Source organism: Meriones unguiculatus, chromosome X (assembly GCF_030254825.1).
Source record: "Meriones unguiculatus strain TT.TT164.6M chromosome X, Bangor_MerUng_6.1, whole genome shotgun sequence".
In the NCBI taxonomy this organism is placed as follows: Eukaryota; Metazoa; Chordata; class Mammalia; order Rodentia; family Muridae; genus Meriones; species Meriones unguiculatus.
Window position 1 is genome coordinate 35,633,581 of NC_083369.1, and position 19,948 is coordinate 35,653,528.

The 19,948-nt window shown below is 37.3% G+C and overlaps 1 protein-coding gene across 2 annotated transcripts in view; it reads right to left on the bottom strand.

Annotated features, from left to right (window-relative positions):
* The window catches only part of Rragb (Ras related GTP binding B), a 40,739-nt gene extending 29,675 nt beyond the window's left edge, over positions 1 to 11,064 (bottom strand). Inside the window, exons 1-4 of one of the 2 annotated variants that reach the window (XM_060375515.1) lie at positions 10,306 to 11,064; positions 9,484 to 9,517; positions 7,005 to 7,104; positions 311 to 394 (exon numbers count right to left, since the gene is read on the bottom strand). In XM_060375515.1, the coding sequence (XP_060231498.1) occupies positions 311 to 394; positions 7,005 to 7,104; positions 9,484 to 9,517; positions 10,306 to 10,397 (310 nt within the window). In that variant the 5' untranslated portion in view covers positions 10,398 to 11,064. The remainder of the gene's footprint in view (positions 1 to 310; positions 395 to 7,004; positions 7,105 to 9,483; positions 9,518 to 10,305) is intronic. The other variant, XM_060375516.1, reaches the window with a different exon arrangement.
* Between the last annotated feature and the right edge of the window lie 8,884 nt (positions 11,065 to 19,948).

Genomic DNA, 19,948 nt, shown 5'->3' on the forward strand with positions numbered 1-19,948 from the left:
TTTCATCTTCTCATAATGTATAGAGATAAACCATCATGATAAAGTAAATCATAAAGACTTTCAAGTCAAACAGACTTTAGTTTATATAACAGTTCTACCTGTGTATGACTTTGGATAAGTCATGAAAGCTTATGAAATTAGCATTCAATTCTGTGGAAAAAAAATGGAAAGAACATAGTATTGGCCTCACAGGATTGCTGTGAGGATTCAAAGAGCTATATACATAAAGTGCCTGGCACATAGTAGGTGCTCAAACTACTTCCTTTTACCCCTCTACTTCCCCCTCCTTGGAAAAGGAATCATATCTTACATGTCTTTGTATTTCCAACAGAGTCTACGAGAGAGTAGGTGCTCAAACTGCTATTAATTTGAAGACTATGTATACGGTCTAGTACTAAAAAAAAAAATGAAAAGAAGTGCTACTGAGAAAGGGAAAGACAATAACAAAAGAAATGACAGGATTCAGTGACTTTTTAGATATAAGGCATATGGGATAGAAATTTGGTTTCTACTCCCATATCACAGAAACAGTTCTCATTAAGTGACCAATGGCCCCATTGTCAAATCCAATGGACTTTTTAGTCCTTGTCTTTCTGCAGCATGACACTGTTGAGTACTCTCTTCTTAAAAGAATTCTCTTCTCTTGGTCTCTGGTGTCACATCTACAAAATCTGGAAGATCCTCCCTCATGGGCGCCTATTCTTCTTTCTGTTCCTTAAATGTTAGGGCTCTTCAGGATTCCAACTGGCCGCCTTCTCAACAAAATATTCTTCCCCAAGGCAACTTAACTGTCATAATACTACATTTAGAATTCAGCTACTAACTAGGCAACACTAGTGTGGATTTCTCTATTTTTCTGACTCATACACTGTATACTATACTGTCTAAGCTCAATGCAGCCAATATAACTTATCTCTTTCCATCCAAACCAATCTGCCCCTTTCAGTTTTCTCCATCTTGATGAATTTAACCAGCTGACTAATCTAAAACTTCTCATACTTTCAGTCTTCTTTTTTCCCTCACAATTCTCTCCAGGTTTCCCAGAAATCCTGCTGACTCTGCCACTTAATCATAAACCCCAACCCAGTAACCTTGCACCATAACTACCACCATCTTAGTCCCCTGCCAGCTCTTAAAGTTTTCAAAAACTATAGAGATTTACTTCTCACAATTCCAAAATCGTGAAAATTCTGAGATCCAGCCACCAGCAGAGTGGGAGTCTAGTGAAAACCAGTTGTCTGGCTTATAGGTTATAGCTGTTTCTACCTTGCATCACTCCAATCTGTCATCTACATTACAGGTATATTGATGTCTCCAAACTGCTGAATTTTATACCATTTTCTAAAATGAACATGTCTGTGCATATGTAATTGTATGCATTGAGAAGAAAGCCAGATTAGTAACCTTAGAAGTACAAATAGTGGTTGTCTCTAGAAAGTTGGCTTGACAACTAGGAACAAAATGGATTTTTATACTTAAATAATGTTCGGAGATTTTACAAGTGTTATTATGAATTAAAACTGTAATTCTTCCATGCTATTTTTTTGTTTAACATTCTCTCATGAGTTGAATACCTTTCTTAACTTATAGGACACTTTATATATAAACTTCATTTCCTGTTTCCTTGTTAAATTTTAGAACCCTCTATGTAGCTCTTGTTCTCCTATAACCTTCCTACTCTGTTATCATGAAAGCAACTAAAATGAGTGAAAAACAGAGCTTTAGGGATTCATATACACTTATGGACCAGAAAGAAAAAAACATTATAATTAAGATTAACTTTTCTTTTTAAAGCAGGGAGGGGCTGTTGAAGTCAAAGGAAGAATATTGATGTGATAAAGCATTAAATAAAAAGCCAAGAGAACAGAATTTTGAGAAGATGGAAAATCCTTGAGCCATCAACAGTGTTTAAGACTAAAATATTTCATAATCATTTTAGTGACAAATTTACACTTTAACATTTAATTATAAATTAATAATATCATTTTTTACTTCAAATTTCAAAATGCAGAAGTCTATAAATTTAACAAAATAAAACTCGAGTTTTTTTCAGGAATGACAAACCATGAAAACACTAACACATTAAAGTCAAACAACATTTTAAAAGTAGTATTCTTTTTACTACCTTTAAATAAAATCAGTAACTACATCAAAAGGGATAACAAATAAAAAGCAATGTGCTACATGTATTCTGAACAAACACAGACCTTTCTTCATTAGTGACAAACTTGTTAATGATGATATGCTAAAACATTCAGACCAGTATTTTTCATTATATTCTTTATTATCTTTAAGGAAATTCAGGAAATACTAACCTATTACCAGTCAACTTAATACATGAGATATCCTTAGGGGTAGGAGCCCCATCCTACTGACATTATCTGAGAAAAGATACTTCCAGATATATGCTTTCTGAATGAATGGCCTATTTTAATTAATAGGATTATAAAATTTGCACCATTATGCTCATAATAATGCTGCCGGATTATGTCAAAACTATTTTCAGCAGTTTCAGTAATTTTGAAATTCTTGCTGTGAGACTATCCATTGGATTCATGGTAATTAACCACCTCTGCTGAGAAGTTAGAAACACAGTGAGAAAAGATGTTTCAAATAAGTACACAGAATTTAAAATATGAATGAAAAAAAGACAGCATCTTCAACAAATGGTGCTGGTCTAACTGGATTTCTACATGTAGAAAAATGCAAATAGATCCATTCTTATCACAAAACTAAAGTCCAAGTGGATCAAAGACCTCAACATAAAAACAGACACACTAAACCTGTTAGAAGAAAAAGTGGAGAAAAGCCTTGAACTCATTGGCACAAGAGACAACTTCCTGAACAGAACACCAACAACACAGGCTCTAAGATTAACAATTAATAAATGGGACCTCATGAAACTGAAAAGCTTCTGTAAAGCCAAGGACACTGTCAACAGAACAAAACGACAGCCTACAGACTGGGAAAGGATCTTCACCAACCCTATATCTGACAGAGGGCTAATATCCAGAATATATAAAGAACTCAAGAAGTTAAACAGCAACAAATTAAGTAATCCAATTAAAAAATGGGGTACAGAGCTAAACAGAGAATTATCAATGGAGGAATATCGAATGGAAGAGAAACACTTAAAGAAATGGACCATGCACGGATAAAACCTAGAACCCCTGCCCGGATGTAGCCCATGGCAGCTCAGCATCCAAGTGGGTGCCCTCATAAGGGGAAGAGGGACTGTCTCTGACATGAACTCACTGGCTGGCTCTTTGACTACCCCCCCTCACTGACTGAGGGAAGAGCAGCCTTGCTAGGCCACAGAGGAGGACAATGCAGCCAGTCCTGAAGAGATCTGATAAGCTAGGGTCAGATGGAAGGAGAGGAGGACCACCCCTATCAGTGGACTTAGAGAGGGGCATGAGAGGGGATGAATGAGGGAGGGTGAAATTGGGAGGGAATGAGGGAGAGGGCTACAGCTGGGATCCAAAGTGAATAAACTGCAACTAATATAAAAAAATTAAAAAATTTAATTAAAAAATATTCAACATGCATAGTCATTTGGGAAAGTCATTTGGGAAATGCAAATCAAAACAACCCTGAGATTTCACCTTACAGCCATCAGAATGGCTAAGATCAAAAACTCAAGTGACAACACATGCTGGAGAGGATGTGGAGCTTTCCTCTTCTTACTTTTCCTTTCCAACCTTGTACAAACACTTTGGAAATCAATATGACGCTTTCTCAGAAAATTAGGAATAGTGCTTCCACAAGATTCAGTCATACCACTCCTAGGCATATATCCAAAATATGCTCAAGTATACAACAAGGACATTTGCTCAACCATGTTCACAGCAGCTTTATTTGTAATAGCCAGAATCTAGAAACAACCTAGATATCCCTCCATGGAGGAATGAATACAGAAAAGGTGGTACATTTACATAATGGAATGCTACTCACCAATTAAAAACAAGGAAATCATAAAATTTGGAGGCAAATGGTGGTAACTAGAAAAGATCGTCCTCAGTAAGGTAACCCAGCAGAAAGATACATATGATATATATTCACATATAAGTGGATATTAGCCACATAATATAGAATAAGCATACTAAAATCTATAGTCTTGAAGAAGCTAAACAACAAGGAGGACCCTAGAAAAGAGGCTTAATCCTCATTCAGTACAGCAAACAGGATAGATAGTAGAAGTAGGAGAAGACAAGGAACAGGACAGGAGCCTTCCACAGAGGACCTCTGAAAGATTCTACCCACTAAGGTATCGAAGGAGATACTGAGACTCATAGCTAAATCTTGGGCAGAGTGCCAGATTCATTATGGAAGAAGGATATAGAAAAACCTGGAGGGGACAGGAACTTCACAAGGAGAACAACATAGCCAAAATAACTGGGCCCAGGGGGCCCTGCAGAGACTGATACTCCAACCAAGGACCATGCGTGGAAAAGACCTAGATCCTCTATTTAAAGGAAGCCCACTGGCTCCTCAGTTTCCAAATATGTTCCCTAGTAAAGGGTACAGGGGCTGTCTCTGACTTGAACTCAGTGGCTGACTCTTAGATTACTTCCCCCTGAGGCGGTGCAGCCTTGCCAGGCCACAGAGGAAGATGATGCAGCCAGTCTTGATGAGACCTGATAAGCTAGGGTCAGATAGAAGGGGAGGAGGTCCTCCCCAATCAGGGGACAAGGGGAAGGGCATAGGGGGAGAAGACAGAGGAGGCTGTAGCCACAATATAAAGTGAATAAATTGTAAAAAATAAATATTTAAATAAAATTAAACTTAAAAAAAGAGTAAATACTTAGGATGTAAAATCAAAGAATTGAAAGTATGAAGAAAAGGCCTTCCAGGAATTGATGAGTAGTATAATATAGAATAATATAGACAGTGTAATATAGACAATATAGTATAGTATAGATAAATTATTATCTGTCATAATAAACAGAAGAGGGCAAATTGTTATCCTAACTCTGACACTTACTAGCTGAATGTGATTAAGTTTTAAGTTATCCTTTCATCATTATTAGAATACAGGCAATATGAAAACTAGAGTAAATGAAGAGAGGGCATAAAAGTTACAGTCGTTCAATAAGCATCTTTACTGAAAACATATAGATACTAGGCCTGCATATTCAATCTGAAAAACAAAAATATTAAATATATCAAATCAAGACACAAGACAGAAAAACATTTGGACAAGTACACTTTCTGGAGGCTAGATGTCAACAAACCATAGGAAACTATCTTGACCAACATTTTTGATAATAACTTAGATACTTATCAAATATAAAACTGCATACCCTGTGAAGGATACCTAACATATCAAGTGAGATAATAATTAGTCAAAATGAAAATGGGAATTTCTGCCAAGTACAATGACACCACTTGTAATCCCAGCACTCAGAGAGGCAGAGGAAGAAGGATCTCTGTGAGCTCGAGGCCAGCCTGGTCTACAAAGCAAGTCTAGGTCAGCCAGGGTTACACAAAGAAATCTTGTCTTGGGGGGAAAAAAACACAAAAAAACAGAAACTAGGAACTCCTTTGTATTATGCATAAAAAAACTGCAATCCAGCAGCTTAGATTTCAAAATTATGAAACATGAGCCATTTAATGTAAGAATTAATCATGAAGCTCAAAATATGAGCTGTACAAAAACCAGAGGATGGCTATGCTTTAATATATGTAAAGATGAACTGAGACTTTTATTATGATTCAGTAAAATAAAGGTTGCTCCAAAACAAAAAGGTAGGGTTTCATTATACTAATAGCAAGGTAATGACCAGAATAAGAGAGGTAGTAGGCCCACCCTGCCTTGATTAGACCACATCTGCATTCAAGTCTTATAGGAAAAAATAGACAAATTTGAAGAAGTCCTTAAAATATTTCAAAATTACGTCAAATAAGGAACCAGGGATGTTTAAAAGGTAAGGATAACAAAATTTGGGAGGTAGAGAATGAGTAAGATAAATTGAGATTTTGAGCATTCTCAAATATTTGTAGAGAATAGAAGAGCACCATAATAAAAAAAAAAAAAGAAAGAAAAAGAAGAAAGATAGCTAGATAAACAATTAGACAGACTTGGTACTTTATCTAGGAAACAGTTTTCTAATCATCAAAACTGCTCCCTTTATTGAAGTCTACATTATACTACAAGCCCCTAACAGAAATAAAGTTCCTTCTCCTTTGAATCCCAGAGTCTGGAGCATAATGTGCTTTGAAACCAGATTGGGGCAAGTTACAGAACAGTGCTAACTTGTTGCTAAAAATACTGAAGATGCTAGAAACCCAGATTGGAATCTCAAGGCCAGGCAAAGGAGTGCCTTCCTCACCCAGAAGCCAAGAACAAAGGCAGAATTCAGAAATGCTTAGATGCTTCAGAATGAAATGGCAATCTGTATCAGAGCAGGGCACTCCCAGGATCCTTGACTCATTGTTCTGGTAGCCATGTTAGCCAAGAAAGTCTATACTAACAGTCTAGCCATAAACGTCAATTAGATATTTCCCAAGTCAGAGTAGATGCTCCAAAGAGAAGATCTAGGTGCATAAAGAGAGCCAACAAAGTGCAGAGCAGGTATATCTTTTCCGAGTTTATCTTTTAATAAAGACAAGGATTAACTCCTGCATTGAAAACATTTTAGATTTTATTGTACACTAGTTAATGTCTATGATTTTCTCCTTTGCATAAAAAGTTATAAACAAGCATTCTCCCCACAAAATAAGCAGGCAAAGGGTCCCTATGCTTGCCTAAGAAACAGCAGGATAAACAAGAAGTTAGCTAGGAACATCCCACTTTGCAAGCACCCTAGAAAGGAAAGCAGCTCCCCAGGATAGTGAGCTATAACAACCAGAATTAGGCCACACATTCTGAGAAATGCAAAAAGGGAAAGCATGCTCCAAAGCAAATTCATCAACCTGTGCATTCTCAAGCTGCTGCAATCAAGTGTGTTATGCAGATTAATAGCCAAGGTCACCTCACTTTACAATAAGATGAAACATCTTACTTGTTGCACCAAGGCGACGTGTGTCTCTGGCAATATAATTTGCAAAGATAATAGACCTCATGCTGGTCTTACCAGATCCACTTTTACCCATCAACAGCACCTAAAGACAAAGTATGGAGAAAAGTTAGCATATCTAGTGTAAAGAGAGCCATTTTCCCTCTGTAGTTGACATATTACAGAAGTGCAAGTACCAATGACCAGTATGGACACCTGTAATTTAACTATCCCCTAGCCAATGATGATAACAGTCCATGAGCCAAATACTTACCTGCTATGAATTACACATCATTTTAGCAATACAACTGTGGTGAGTTTGTTATTAAATGTAATATTTATTTAGAACTATGTTAATAAAATACCACCAGAATGGAAAACTAACTCTATTCTCCTATTATCAAAGGTTATATATATATATATATATATATATATATATATATATAAAACACCAACAAGCAGATTTCAGTATAACTGAAAAGCTCTTCCTACTTCTCTGTTCAAGGTCAGTTTTTGTCCCTTTAGCCCATAATTTTATCCTTTCCATGTACTTCTATAATTTTCTTTCATCAGTTTCTGTCTCTTCTTTTTAAGTTTCTTATAACCTAAGAAAACTGGGCAAGTAACCTACACATAACACCATTCTTGATTTAGCTTATCTACTTCTGTCTTTACCCCTTGACTTTCCCAGTCTACAACTTTTAGCACCCAGACAATTTAATAGAATAGATTGTAGTTTCTTTGCTTTCAGCCGTCTAGGGAGTCGAGACTCTATGTCTGTGTTCACAGTGTATTCTCTACCATCATTTATTCTTCTTTACTAAGTCCCACTTATCCTTCAAGGATTGATGCAACAATCAGCTCAAGAATTTTCTCTGGAGCTAGTGATGGAGCTCAGTACTAGGGAACTTACTTAATACAAGTGAAACCCTGTGTTCAATCCCCAGTATCCTCCCCATAAAGTTTCTCTGACCCAAATACCTTAGGCCAACAATTCTTAATCTGTGGGTAGAAACCCCTTGGGGTGGGGGTGGGATGAAACAACCTTTTCACAAGGGTCACCTAAGACCATTGGAAAACACAGATATTTACATTACAATTTGTAACAGCAGCAAAATTCCAGTTAGGAAATAACAACTAAATTAATTTTACACTTTTTTTTGGGGGGGGGGTTGTCACCACAACATAAGGAACCTTGTTAAAGGGCTGCAGCATTAGTAATGTCTAGAACCACTGCCTTAGGCTGACAGTTAGCTTGCCTACCCCCTACTGGTACTACTATGTTATCTTAGACCACAAAGCTCTGCAGTCCCTCCTTTTTGGGAATTTTCTTCTGGGACTCTAAACCCTTCAAGGACAGAGGGAGCATCTTTGTATCCTTTGTATCTCCAAGGCCTGATGCATGCTAAAACCTTGAAAAACACTCACTAAATGAATAAACAAGCTATTAAAACAAAGATACAAGACCGTAAAGACATCTTTCTTGTGTTAGTATTTAACACAAGAAAAACACCTGTGAAATAATGCCACATGTTCTTACACTAGAAGGAAACAGAGTAAAATGACTTTCAAAGAGTCCTTTTAAACATTAAGTTTATGAAATACAGTTCTGTTGTTAACGTTCCTTTTCAAATGAAAGGGATACTTATTCTACCTTCAATCCTAATATAGTTTATTGAACTGTCTGATTACAAATATATGGAACATTAAATTATAAGGAACAATTAAATTAACTGGAAATTAATTAAACAAATATATATATATATATTCCTGGGATAAAAACTGATTCTTTAATGCATGTACATTGTAGAATGATTAAATCAGATGACTTTTCCCTTTTTCTCTTCTTATAGTTCTTTAAGCTTTACTGTATCTAAGTTTTACTCCTAATTATGCAGAGATCTCTGGCATTTTTAGGCATCTTTGTTGATAGCAACTTCAGGAAATCATCAAAAACATCCTTCCAGAAAACCTGAGGTCCATAATTAAATTTTAGATGGAGTCAGGCTAAAAATATTAGACCTTCCCATGAAAGGGCAAAGATAATTATGTTTGTGCTCTACAGGGAGTTTACTCATATAAACTTCCTAATAGCCCTGTGAGGGTTATTACAGTACTTTACAAATGATATCAAATCCAAAAAGACCAAGAAATTTGCTTCAGAGCTACATTCTTTGGGATACTGTCTAAGTGCCAATAAAAGTGCAAAGTAAACAACATCCAATTCCAGCTAGGAAAAAAAAATGCATGTAAACATTTGATATGGGTTAAAAAATAAACATGCACAAAGGAGGCTGTGTAATATTTCTATATGGCTTGACTGTGAGATTAATTATAGACAAAGTAAATCTACAGTAAATAACGGGATGAGAGTCTGAAAGACCACATAGGTTATTTATTGCCGTAGTCCAGAAAAAGACAAATTTCCTGAGCTGCAGCTTCTTACCTTCTTCTTCATGTTTTTGATGTACCTAACACATCTTACCTTTTTCTTCATTGCTGCATTTGGCATTGCCCACCTGTAGATATAAACCAAAAGATAGTGTTTCTATGATCTAATTGCCTTAGAAATAATAATTTAAAAAAGTACACGGAGAGATTCAGAAGAATACTCTTTAAAAGAGCTAAATATGTATGAAACCTCGGTTCAGATGTCTTCATTTTCCTAAATCATAAAACTGGGTTTATGGCTTATATTCCCTGTTTCCTTCCTAAGGCCGGGAGATGCTTCCTAGGAAGACATATTTAGGAATACAAACCATTTAAATTCAAGATTTTATATTTTCTTATAAAACTAAAGCAATACTGTGGGTACTTTCATAAATCAAACAGTATTTTAAAATACTATTTTGAATACTATTTTTTAAATTCAGCTTCTTATTTTTCAAATCTGGAAGCATCTTTGGATCTTCAATCGTCCTTCTAAGCTGTGTTTCATTCATTAAAGGCACAAAATACATATAACGCAGCTCTCAAATAGGCATATTGCACTATACGTCACTGGTCAGCAAATGTCTGTCCTCTTCGTCTTTTTATCACCAACAAGGTGATATCATCAAATCACCTTTAAGAAAACGCAAAACTCAGAACTGTCTCCATTAGAACACTACGCATAAGGCAGGAATCTAAGCTCTAGGCAAAAGGCTTTTTCTGTTCTGTTTTCCATCATCAAGGGCATGATACCAATCAACCATACTGGTAAATTAAAGCAATTTATCACTGGAGGTTAGTGGCTGTTGCATTTCTCAATACTCTTTACAATTAGCACACCCTCCCTCCCAGGTACAACATAATACCCTTCACCCACCCAAGCGATCCTTCCGGTTCCCCTAGTGGAGGTTCCACTTCTGGGCCCAGATTCTCATTCTCCGTCTTTTTCTCGGAGTCAGATTCTTCCATCGCGCAACAAGTTCTTCACAGTTCCTTCTAGATCCGCAGTACTCTTTGCTTCTTGCTCACCTCCCTTACTGCCTATCTTTGCCCAGTGCCTGCGGCCTCCTCTATCCCTGCCTCCTCCTTTGTCCACTGGGGGGCCGCTTTTCCCACAGTTACCTTTAAGGACCCAACTTAGTCTCAAGGCACAGCCAAGCAGGCCAGCCAAAAGGAGCCAGCGATTCGGTGCATGCAAAGGAAGAGATGGAGGAGAAGGGAGGGCAAGATGGATAAGGAATTGGTCCTCACTCCCCAAGGTCTCAAGACCGGGAGGTAACTTGGTCCCCTTCAGTGCAGAATGCAAAGGCTGAGGTAATGGAATGAGCTGGACCTAAGCTGCAAGAAGCAAAGCGGTCACCGCCTGGTAGCTCCTCCCGACCTCGCTGCCAGTAAGAATCCGCCTGAGGACGCCTTTACTTCCGTGCCCGCCCTTCAGGAGAGCCTGAGTCTCACCGCAACCACGCTACTGCAGCCTGGGATCACGTGGGAACCTGCCGTAGTCCCAGGCCTGTCACGTGCCGCACCCCTTTGGGGGTGGCAAGGGAGGGGAGCTTGGAAGAATACCATAGAGATGGCTCTAGAAAAGCCAGAGTGCCACCCGCTGTCACGTGGCCCGGGCTCTCATTTCCCCGCTGTGGGCCCTTAGGGTGACCCGCAGGCGCTGTGAAAGTGATGGACGTGGCCACGCCCACGCGCTGCTCAGAATTAAAGGAGAAGGTTGCGATTTCAGCACCTGCCACCTGTTTCCACTGCACCTTACGCTTAGGCTTCCGTTCATCCTTACGACAGTTCTACTAATTAAAAAATGTAATACATCTAAAGTGCTTTAAACTGCCTTTCACGTAGAAAACTCAGTAAGTTGTTATTGCCAGGACCAGAAACACACACAGGGTTTTAACACATTCACCATTTAACTTTAAACATATGCAAATGTATTTTTAAATTTTCTGATTAACATGTAATACTTGCTCATACAGAATTTAGTGTGGAAAATAAGTTCGCATAAGAGAATATATTTTCATAAGAGGTTAGGAAACTATAAAACTGATCACAGACGATGCTTATTATATTCGGGTATAGAGACTGCCAGAAACAGACACCAATTACGAATTCAAAATAATTGCTTCTGGAGAGCAGGACATGGAGCAAGATGTGACACAAAGGAATTGCTAATTTTCATTTTAAACCCTTATATATTATATACAAATTATATAGACACACATTTTGTATATACACACATTAGTTTGGTAAGAAAAGGTAGCAAAAAAAAAAAAAGCCAGCTATTAAAGTACTCCTTTAATCCCAGCATTCAGGAGGCAGAGGCAGGTGGATATCTGAGTTTGAGGACAGCCTGCTCTACAGCATGAATTCCAGGACAGTCAGAGCTACAAAAAAAACAAAACAAAACAACAACAACAACAACAAAACACCTTGTCTTAAGAAAAAAGAGGGAAAAAAAGAAAGAAAAGGTAGCAAAAACTAGTGTCAATTCCCACCAACCCTCGTTGAGGTCCTGTATGATCCTTCCTCTTCACAACTTCCATGTTTCATGAAAAGAAATACTCTATTGTGATTACCATTTTGTGGCCCTAGCACTAGCAAATTTTTCTGCTTCCTCCAATCAAATATTAACTGTCCAAAGGGGGTAGAGGGACCCAGCAATGACCAAAACAAACTAAAAAGAATTAGGATATACCTATATGTCATCTAAAACTTGTAGAATACATGGGGCTGGAGAGATGGTTTGGTGGTTAAGAGAACTGTCTGTCCTTCGAGAGGACCTAGTTTCAATTCCTACCACCCACCACCTAGCAGCTCACAACTGTATATAACTACAGTTACAGGGCATCCAACACCCTCACATAGACATGAATATACACAGAGCACCAATGTACATTTAATAAAGTAAATACACATTTTTAAAAAGTGATGTTTAAAAGCCTGATGGTGGTGGCACATGCCTTGGATCCCAGCACTTGGGAGGCAGAGCAGGTGGATATTTGTGAGTTCAAGACCAAGCTGATCTACAGAGCAAGTTTTAGGACAGCCAGGGTTCCTCAAAGAAACCCTGTCTGGAAAAACCAATAAATAAATAAATAAACAAATAAATAAGATAAAAAGTAAAAAAGTGAAATACACAGGAATTCACGTAGCTCAAAGAATAGATAGTAAAAATATATTCCCCAAAACTCAAGTGATAACACATGCTGGAGAGGATGGGGAGAAAGGGGAATCCTCCTCCATTGCTGGTGGGAATATAAACTTGTACAACCACTTTGGAAATCAATCTGGCACTTTCTCAAAAAATTGGGAATAGCACTACCTCAAGATCCAGTGACACCACTCCTGGTTATATACCCCCAAAAATGCCCCACCACTCAACAAGGGCATTTGCTCAACCATGTTCATAGGAGCTTTATTCATAATAGCCAGAATCTGGAAACAAACCAGATTCCCTCGGTTGAGGAATGGATACAAAAATTGTGGTATATTTACACAATGGAATACTACTTGGCAATTAAAAACAAGGAAATCATGAAATGTTCAGGCAAATGGTGGGAACTAGAAAAGATCATGCTGAGTGAGGTATCCCAGGAGCAGGAAGACACACATAGTATATACTCACATATAAGTGGATAATATAGGATAAACATACTAAAATCTATACTCCTAAAGAAGCTAAACAAGGAGGACCCTAGGGTAGTTGCTCAATCTTCACTAAGAAAGCAAATGGGATAGACATCAGAAGCAGCAGAATACAGGGAACAGGACAGGAGCCTACCACAGAGGACCTCTGAAAGACTCTACCCAGCAGGATATCAAGCAGATGCTGAAACTCATAAGCCAAACTTCGGGCAGAGTGTAGGGCATCTTTTGAAAGAAGGGGGAGAGAGAAAGACCAGGGAGGGGGCGAGGTAGCAGCTCCACAAGAAGACCAACAGAACCAAAAAATCTGGGTCCAGGGGTCTTTGCAAAGACCAATACGGCAAACAAGGACTATGCATGGAGATAACCTATGCCCCTTGCTCAGATGTAGCCCATGGCAGCTCAGTCTCCAAGTGGGTTCCCTAGTAAGGGAAATAGGGGCTGTCTCTGACATGAACTCAGTGACTTACCATCCCCTGAGGGGAGGCAGCTTTACCAGGCCACAGAGGAAGACAATGCAGCCAGTCCTGATGAGACCTGATAGGCTAGGGTCAGATGGAAGGTGAGGAGGACCTCCCCCATCAGTGGACTGGAAGAGGGGCATGGGAATAGAAGAGGTAGGTAGGGTGGGATTGGGAGGGGATGAGGGAGGGAACTACAGTTAGGATACAAAGTGAATAAATTGTAATAATAAAAAAATAAAATTAAAATTAAAAATGTAATAGGCCACCAAGTTAACTAGATATCTAGGGCAGCCACGGAGACACAATAGACACCAGAATAGAGAGTCAAGCACAAACCAAACCAAAGTGAAGAACAGTTATACAGAGAAGATTCCTACTGGAGAGGAGTCAACAACAAATGTTAAAAATTAAAAAAAAATTAGAGGGAAATGACCAAGATAATAAAAATTACTTCCCGCGTTCACATATTCAACCAAATCCTCAGGCAACAAGGATAAAATAATAAAGGTTAGGCATATGTAAGCTGTCTCAAACGTTTTCACCTACTCTACACCTATCCTCAGTTGAACAGAACCTGAGTCTTAGCAGGCAAATCACGCCAAGAAATAAAAGGGGTAAATACAGTGGAAGGTATGACACAGAAGAGAGGCAAAGATAGTCCTGAGACATGAGGGCAGGTCCACCACCTGGACAGACAGAATTAATCCAAAGCAGACTCCATGACAAGGACATTTATGGACAGAATCTGTGATGCTTTGCCCAAGTTTAGAAGATTCTTCTAGTTTGTCTGTTCAGTGACCAGCAGCAATGTTTTTGACGTGAAATATTAAGAAGTAAAAATCACAGATGAGGATAAATTCAAAGGAGAAGAAGATACTGAGGGAAATCTATCAAGGCTGAAGATTTTCAAACTGGAATCCCAAAGCAATGGAGCCCTGAGAAATATTTTTTCTCAAGAGTCTCCTGCTGGGGGAGAAAAGCTATAAATAAAACTCTGGCTAAACAGGACAAACTCACCTGGCAGGAAGAGAGTCCATGCCTTTCTGAAAGTGTATCTAGCTCTCATGTAAGCTGACTCACGTGTGCTTCCTGACTTCCCTTCATTCATTCTACAAGATGCAAGACAGCTGCAGGAAAAGAGAAAAAACCTGAGAGACTTTCAACTCCTGCTTTGCCAAAGTATACATAAATTCGTTTTCTCTACCAACTCCATCTCCTAATTTCTTTTGAAAAATGGGACAACTAAGGTGGCAGGTGTGGTAGATTTAAGCATCCAGCAACAATGTTAGTAGTGATTTCAACCGTAAAAATGTAAACTCTAAAAATCAACACAAAGAGCAGCACTGAACAACTCTATCCAATGAACACTGGCTACACATAGTACAGGGATTCCATAAGCTAAACCATGTCTTCCTATGGTGACATTTTTTTTTAAAAGGCTGATACCCAAACTGTAAATAAAGCAGAAAAAAAAAACCACCATATTCCATGCAAATAGGCAAAACAAAGCTGGGATTACCATACTCATAGCTGATCAAATGGCATTCAATCAAACCTAAATCTCAAACTTTGAATACAAGTTATGAAAGAGACATTATTCAATGATAAACAAGTTAATCTATCAAGAACATATAAGAAATATATGTGTATATGCACCAAACATTCCCTAAATAAATGAGGTAAATTTCTACAGAATGGAAGAAAGACAAGTCCAAATCAATAGCAGTTATAGACATATATCCTTAATTTAAAAGCAATTAAACAATCAGGGAAAGGATGTATAAGGAAATGAACTTGAGAGAAACCATAGACCACCTGGGTCTACTAGAAATATATAGAATATTCCACCCAAGAAAGTAAAAAAAAAAATGTTCATTTTTTTTTAATTTGATGAGAATATGTGATCAAAGTTAGACCATATATTTGGCTATGTCATACAAAAATGCCTAAAAAACTGGCACTGGAATCATAAAAAAACTTTTCTGACAACAATGTAATAAAATTAGAAATAAATGCCAGGGGAAACCCTGGCACATATCCAAATTTATGGAAAGTAAATAACATATTCTTAAGAACAAACACTGATCCAATGAGAACTTCTTATGCTCATTTGCATTTCCTTGGTAGTTTCTTCTGCTCTTTAGTTTTCAGCATTACTCAGTTAGTAGTTAAGAGTCAGTATGTATCTTCTTAGTCTCTATAATGTTCCAGGCAGCAGGTTTAATTCATTTGATTAATCCATTTAATCCTATGTTTTACTTTAGTATCATATTTTATTTTTTTTGCCTTTGTTAGTGTCCGTTAAAAAAAAAAATCTGTGGTGTGCCTCTTCCTTTTCTTGTTTGTATGGTTTCTATATGTGGATTTATTTTTCCCCTTTGATAATCTTGACACTTTTTTTTTCAGTTGTCCCTTTAATGGTATCTTTATAACATTTTACACTTAAACCTGTTTATTCAATTATTAGTATTGAGAAAATACCTTTTAACTTTGACTTGAAAGGTGGTGAAATATATTTCCTATCACCTGTTCTTCCACTTGTACTCTATTGTTTTTTGTTTTCCTAGTGTCCAAATTTACACATTTAAATTAACTGGGTTGCTTTTGTTTTTGAGAAAGGGTATCACTGTGTGGTCTAGGCTGATTTTGAAGCCATCTTCCTGCTCCAGCCCTCCAAGTAGCTGGAACTAGATGAATGTGTCACTGTGCCCAACTAAGAATACACGTTTAAATAATGTATCTCATTGGTACTTGATTTAGTTTCTCTCCTTACCTTTGTAGAGTGTTGGGACTAGGCTATATGTCTCAGTCTAAGTTACTCCGTTTTACATAAAATAGTGGTTTTCCAAGCAGCTGTCTCTATGGAGATCTATCATCTACACCATCTGTTACTCACCATTCAACTAACTCAGACTAATAAATGACTTATTGCTGGCACTAGAAAGGGAGGTATTCTATAAGTTTATTGGGGTAAACTGAGACTGTAGGGGCACATGTGCTTAATAAAATCGTATCAGACAGATTACACCCATGAACTTATCAGACATTTGAGACCGTGTGGATGTGACTTACTCTCATGGACAACATAAAGGGATGGACACCTGACACTGTGATGACATGGCCACACACCAACAATATCTGGTGTCTGTGAGTGTATCTAGGCTCAGCAAGTAGAGAACTCCACAACTCTATGTGGAGCTTTGACTCCTTTTGGAATCCTGCTGTTGATATGACCTGTTCAACTGTCTACTTGTCCAGCTGATTGCCTGATCCTCTGGACTGGAGCTCACTATTTCCTGTTTTTAGAACCTGGCTTGGGCTTTTACTTCACAAGAGGTATCTGCACCAATTTCATTTGCTCTTTCTGTTTCATGCTTGTGGCTCAAGATGTGAGCTCTCAGCATCCTGATCCAGCTACAATGCCTGTTGTTTGCTGCCATACTTCCCTGCCATGATGGAGTCTGATCCCGCTGGAACCATAAGCTAAATAACAGAAGGTGTTCTGGATATGGAAATCTTGGTAAAAGAGCAGGTCTTGAACAAATTGTTTGAATGCTCTGAACCTCAGTTTCCTGTACTATAAAAAATTTTAATAGCAACTTTCTTAGATATTTTAAAGATTGGGTTTGACCATGAAAGAAAATTGCCATGTGTAGTGGCTTATCTATAACTGCTACTCAATAAGTGGTAATTAAAAATTTTATAATCCTCTACTCATATTTTATATATTTTTAATAAAAGCAACTCATAAGTGAAGGGATAGAAATGGAAGTTCCATGAAAACAGAATAATGGCTATACTAGTAATTGATAAACTAGACTTGAAGTCTGAAACAAAAGGGTCATTATATCATAATAGAGGCATCAACTCCTCAAGAATACACAATGGTTGTAAGATCATATGTATCCAACATAATATTACCCAGATATAGGAAACACATATTATGGCTTTGAAATGAGAGCCTGTATCACATCAGCATGTAATTTTAACATCATACTTTACAAAACAAACATATCATCCAGACAAAATCATTAAGACTTGAAATACACTTTCTACCCAATGGTCTTGATAGACATATTTAGACTAGTTCACAAAACAGCATAATAGACAGGTTTCTCAGTTCCACTTGGTAAATGCTCCAGGATAGTTATATCACAAAGACATCTAAAGAAGATTGTAATCATATTAAATTTCATTTCTGACCACTATGATATGACACCATAAATAAGTAACAAAAGGAAACTGGTAAAACATAAATATGTGAAAATTAAACAATGTACTCATGTATACCCTGTGAACAAAGAGAAAACTACAGTAGAAAACCAAAATGATGCTTATAGAAAGAATGCCTAAAAAGTGTTAAAAAGAAAGTGTTCAAATTAACAAAACAAAATAACACAATGTTCCTTCTCAAGTAACTACAAAAAAAATAAAGTCCTAAGTTAGAGGCATATTCTTATGTAGTAGAGATCAGAGCAAAATACTGAAATAGAAATAAGCAAAAATAATACAAAGTTCAACAAACCTGAATTGTTTTAAAAGATAAATAGAAATAACAATCCTATGGTCAGATGGAAGGGGAGGAGGACCTCCCCTATCAGCGGACTGGAGGAGGGGCATAGGAGAAGAAGAGGGAATGAGGATGGGATTGGTAGGGAACAAGGGAGGGAGCTATAGCTGAGATGCAAAATGAATAAACTGTAATTAATAAAAAATAAATAAATTTTAAAAAATGGCCCCTCTCCCCAAACCCCTCAAATTGTGAAGGAAACAGGAGTGATCATACCTGACACTGCAGAAATACAAAGGATTATAAGAGATTACTATGAACAATTTTAGGATAATAAACTGAATAACCTGGACAAAATGGGTAGATTCTTTTACTTTTTTCTTTTTATTTATTCTTCTTTCATACAATACAACCCCTACCACAGCCTCCCTTCCCTCCACTCATCCCAATTTCCCCTACCACAATCTCTGTTCTGCCTGCTCCTTTGTTTCCATCAGAAAAGAACCAAATGCAACTGAAAAAAAAAAAAAAACCACATAAATTCTTAGAAATAAACAACCTACCAAAACCGAAGCATGAGGAAATAGACCAAATGAGCCGCTCTCAGAAAGTAAGGCGAGTGAAGATTCAAGTATGTCCTACAAAGGAGAACTACCATGACCTGATAGCTTCAGGGCTACATTCTTTCAAACACTTAAAGAAACAAATATTACTTTTCTTTCCCAAGCTATTCCTGAAAATTAAAAAGAGAGGACTACTTCTAAACTCCCTTTGGGAAGAACAGAAAATCTTCATAATTTTCTATTTATTGAAATATATGTGTAAGTTTGTGTGTTTGTGTATGTGTGAAATTTAGAGAACAAAAGTATCCATTCACCCTACAGGGCCCTTGAACATAAGAATTTTCAAATATATTTGGAGTTTTTACATCTTCCTCTCCAGGTGTAATCACTATCCTGGGTTTTGGTAAATCTTGATTCACTTTTGTTTTTATCATATATAAATCTAATCCTAAGTGATGTGAGGTTTGGTTTTTTTTAATGGTTTTACCATGTACAGTCTGTCTTGAATTGATTGAACCTAATCTAAAGATATATAGTCTTCAAACAATCATCATAACTCCATCACATTGTAAACTTCCTAAATATATACAATATCATGATTTAATTGTTAACTTAAAAAATGTAGAATCAGCTGGGAGAGGGACCTCTAAGTATATCTGTGAGATTATGCTAATTACCTTAATCAAGATGAGAAGACTGGTGCCTAAGTGAATGGCACCACTCCTTAGGCAGCATATCCTGGATTATAAGAGTGGAGAAAGTGAGCCAAGTTCTAGCATGTATGCATTCATCATTCTTTGTTATAGTGGTCAAACTCTTGCCACCATGACTTCCCTGCCACGACAGACTGTAAGATAGAACTATGAGCCAAATAAAACAGAACAAATCCTTTTTCCCTTAAGTTGCTTTTGTTAGAGTATTTTATCACAGGTACAGAAAACAAACCAAGGCAAACATGTTTCAAAGAAAAACAGGTTAGTTAACTGTAAATAAGACAACTTTAGAGTACATATATTAAAACTTTGGGGCCTCTTTTTCTTACTATGACACCACCTTGTTACAAAGGAAAAAAATATGACATAAGGCCCAAAAAACCCAATGTACTCTTACTTCTGAATGTCTGAGAACCCTGAGACATAAAATTGTAAGGACCTGAAAGAATTCATAAGAAGAAACATTCTACTGATGCATATTATGAAACCTCACCTATATAAAAGTATTCTGATGATGTGAAGAAAAGAAAGATACTGTACTGAGAAAAACATAGGTGTTGCTGATACCCCATACTAGTGGAAAAGAACCCAACCTGTATTTATGCTTTTCATGTGAGAAAAC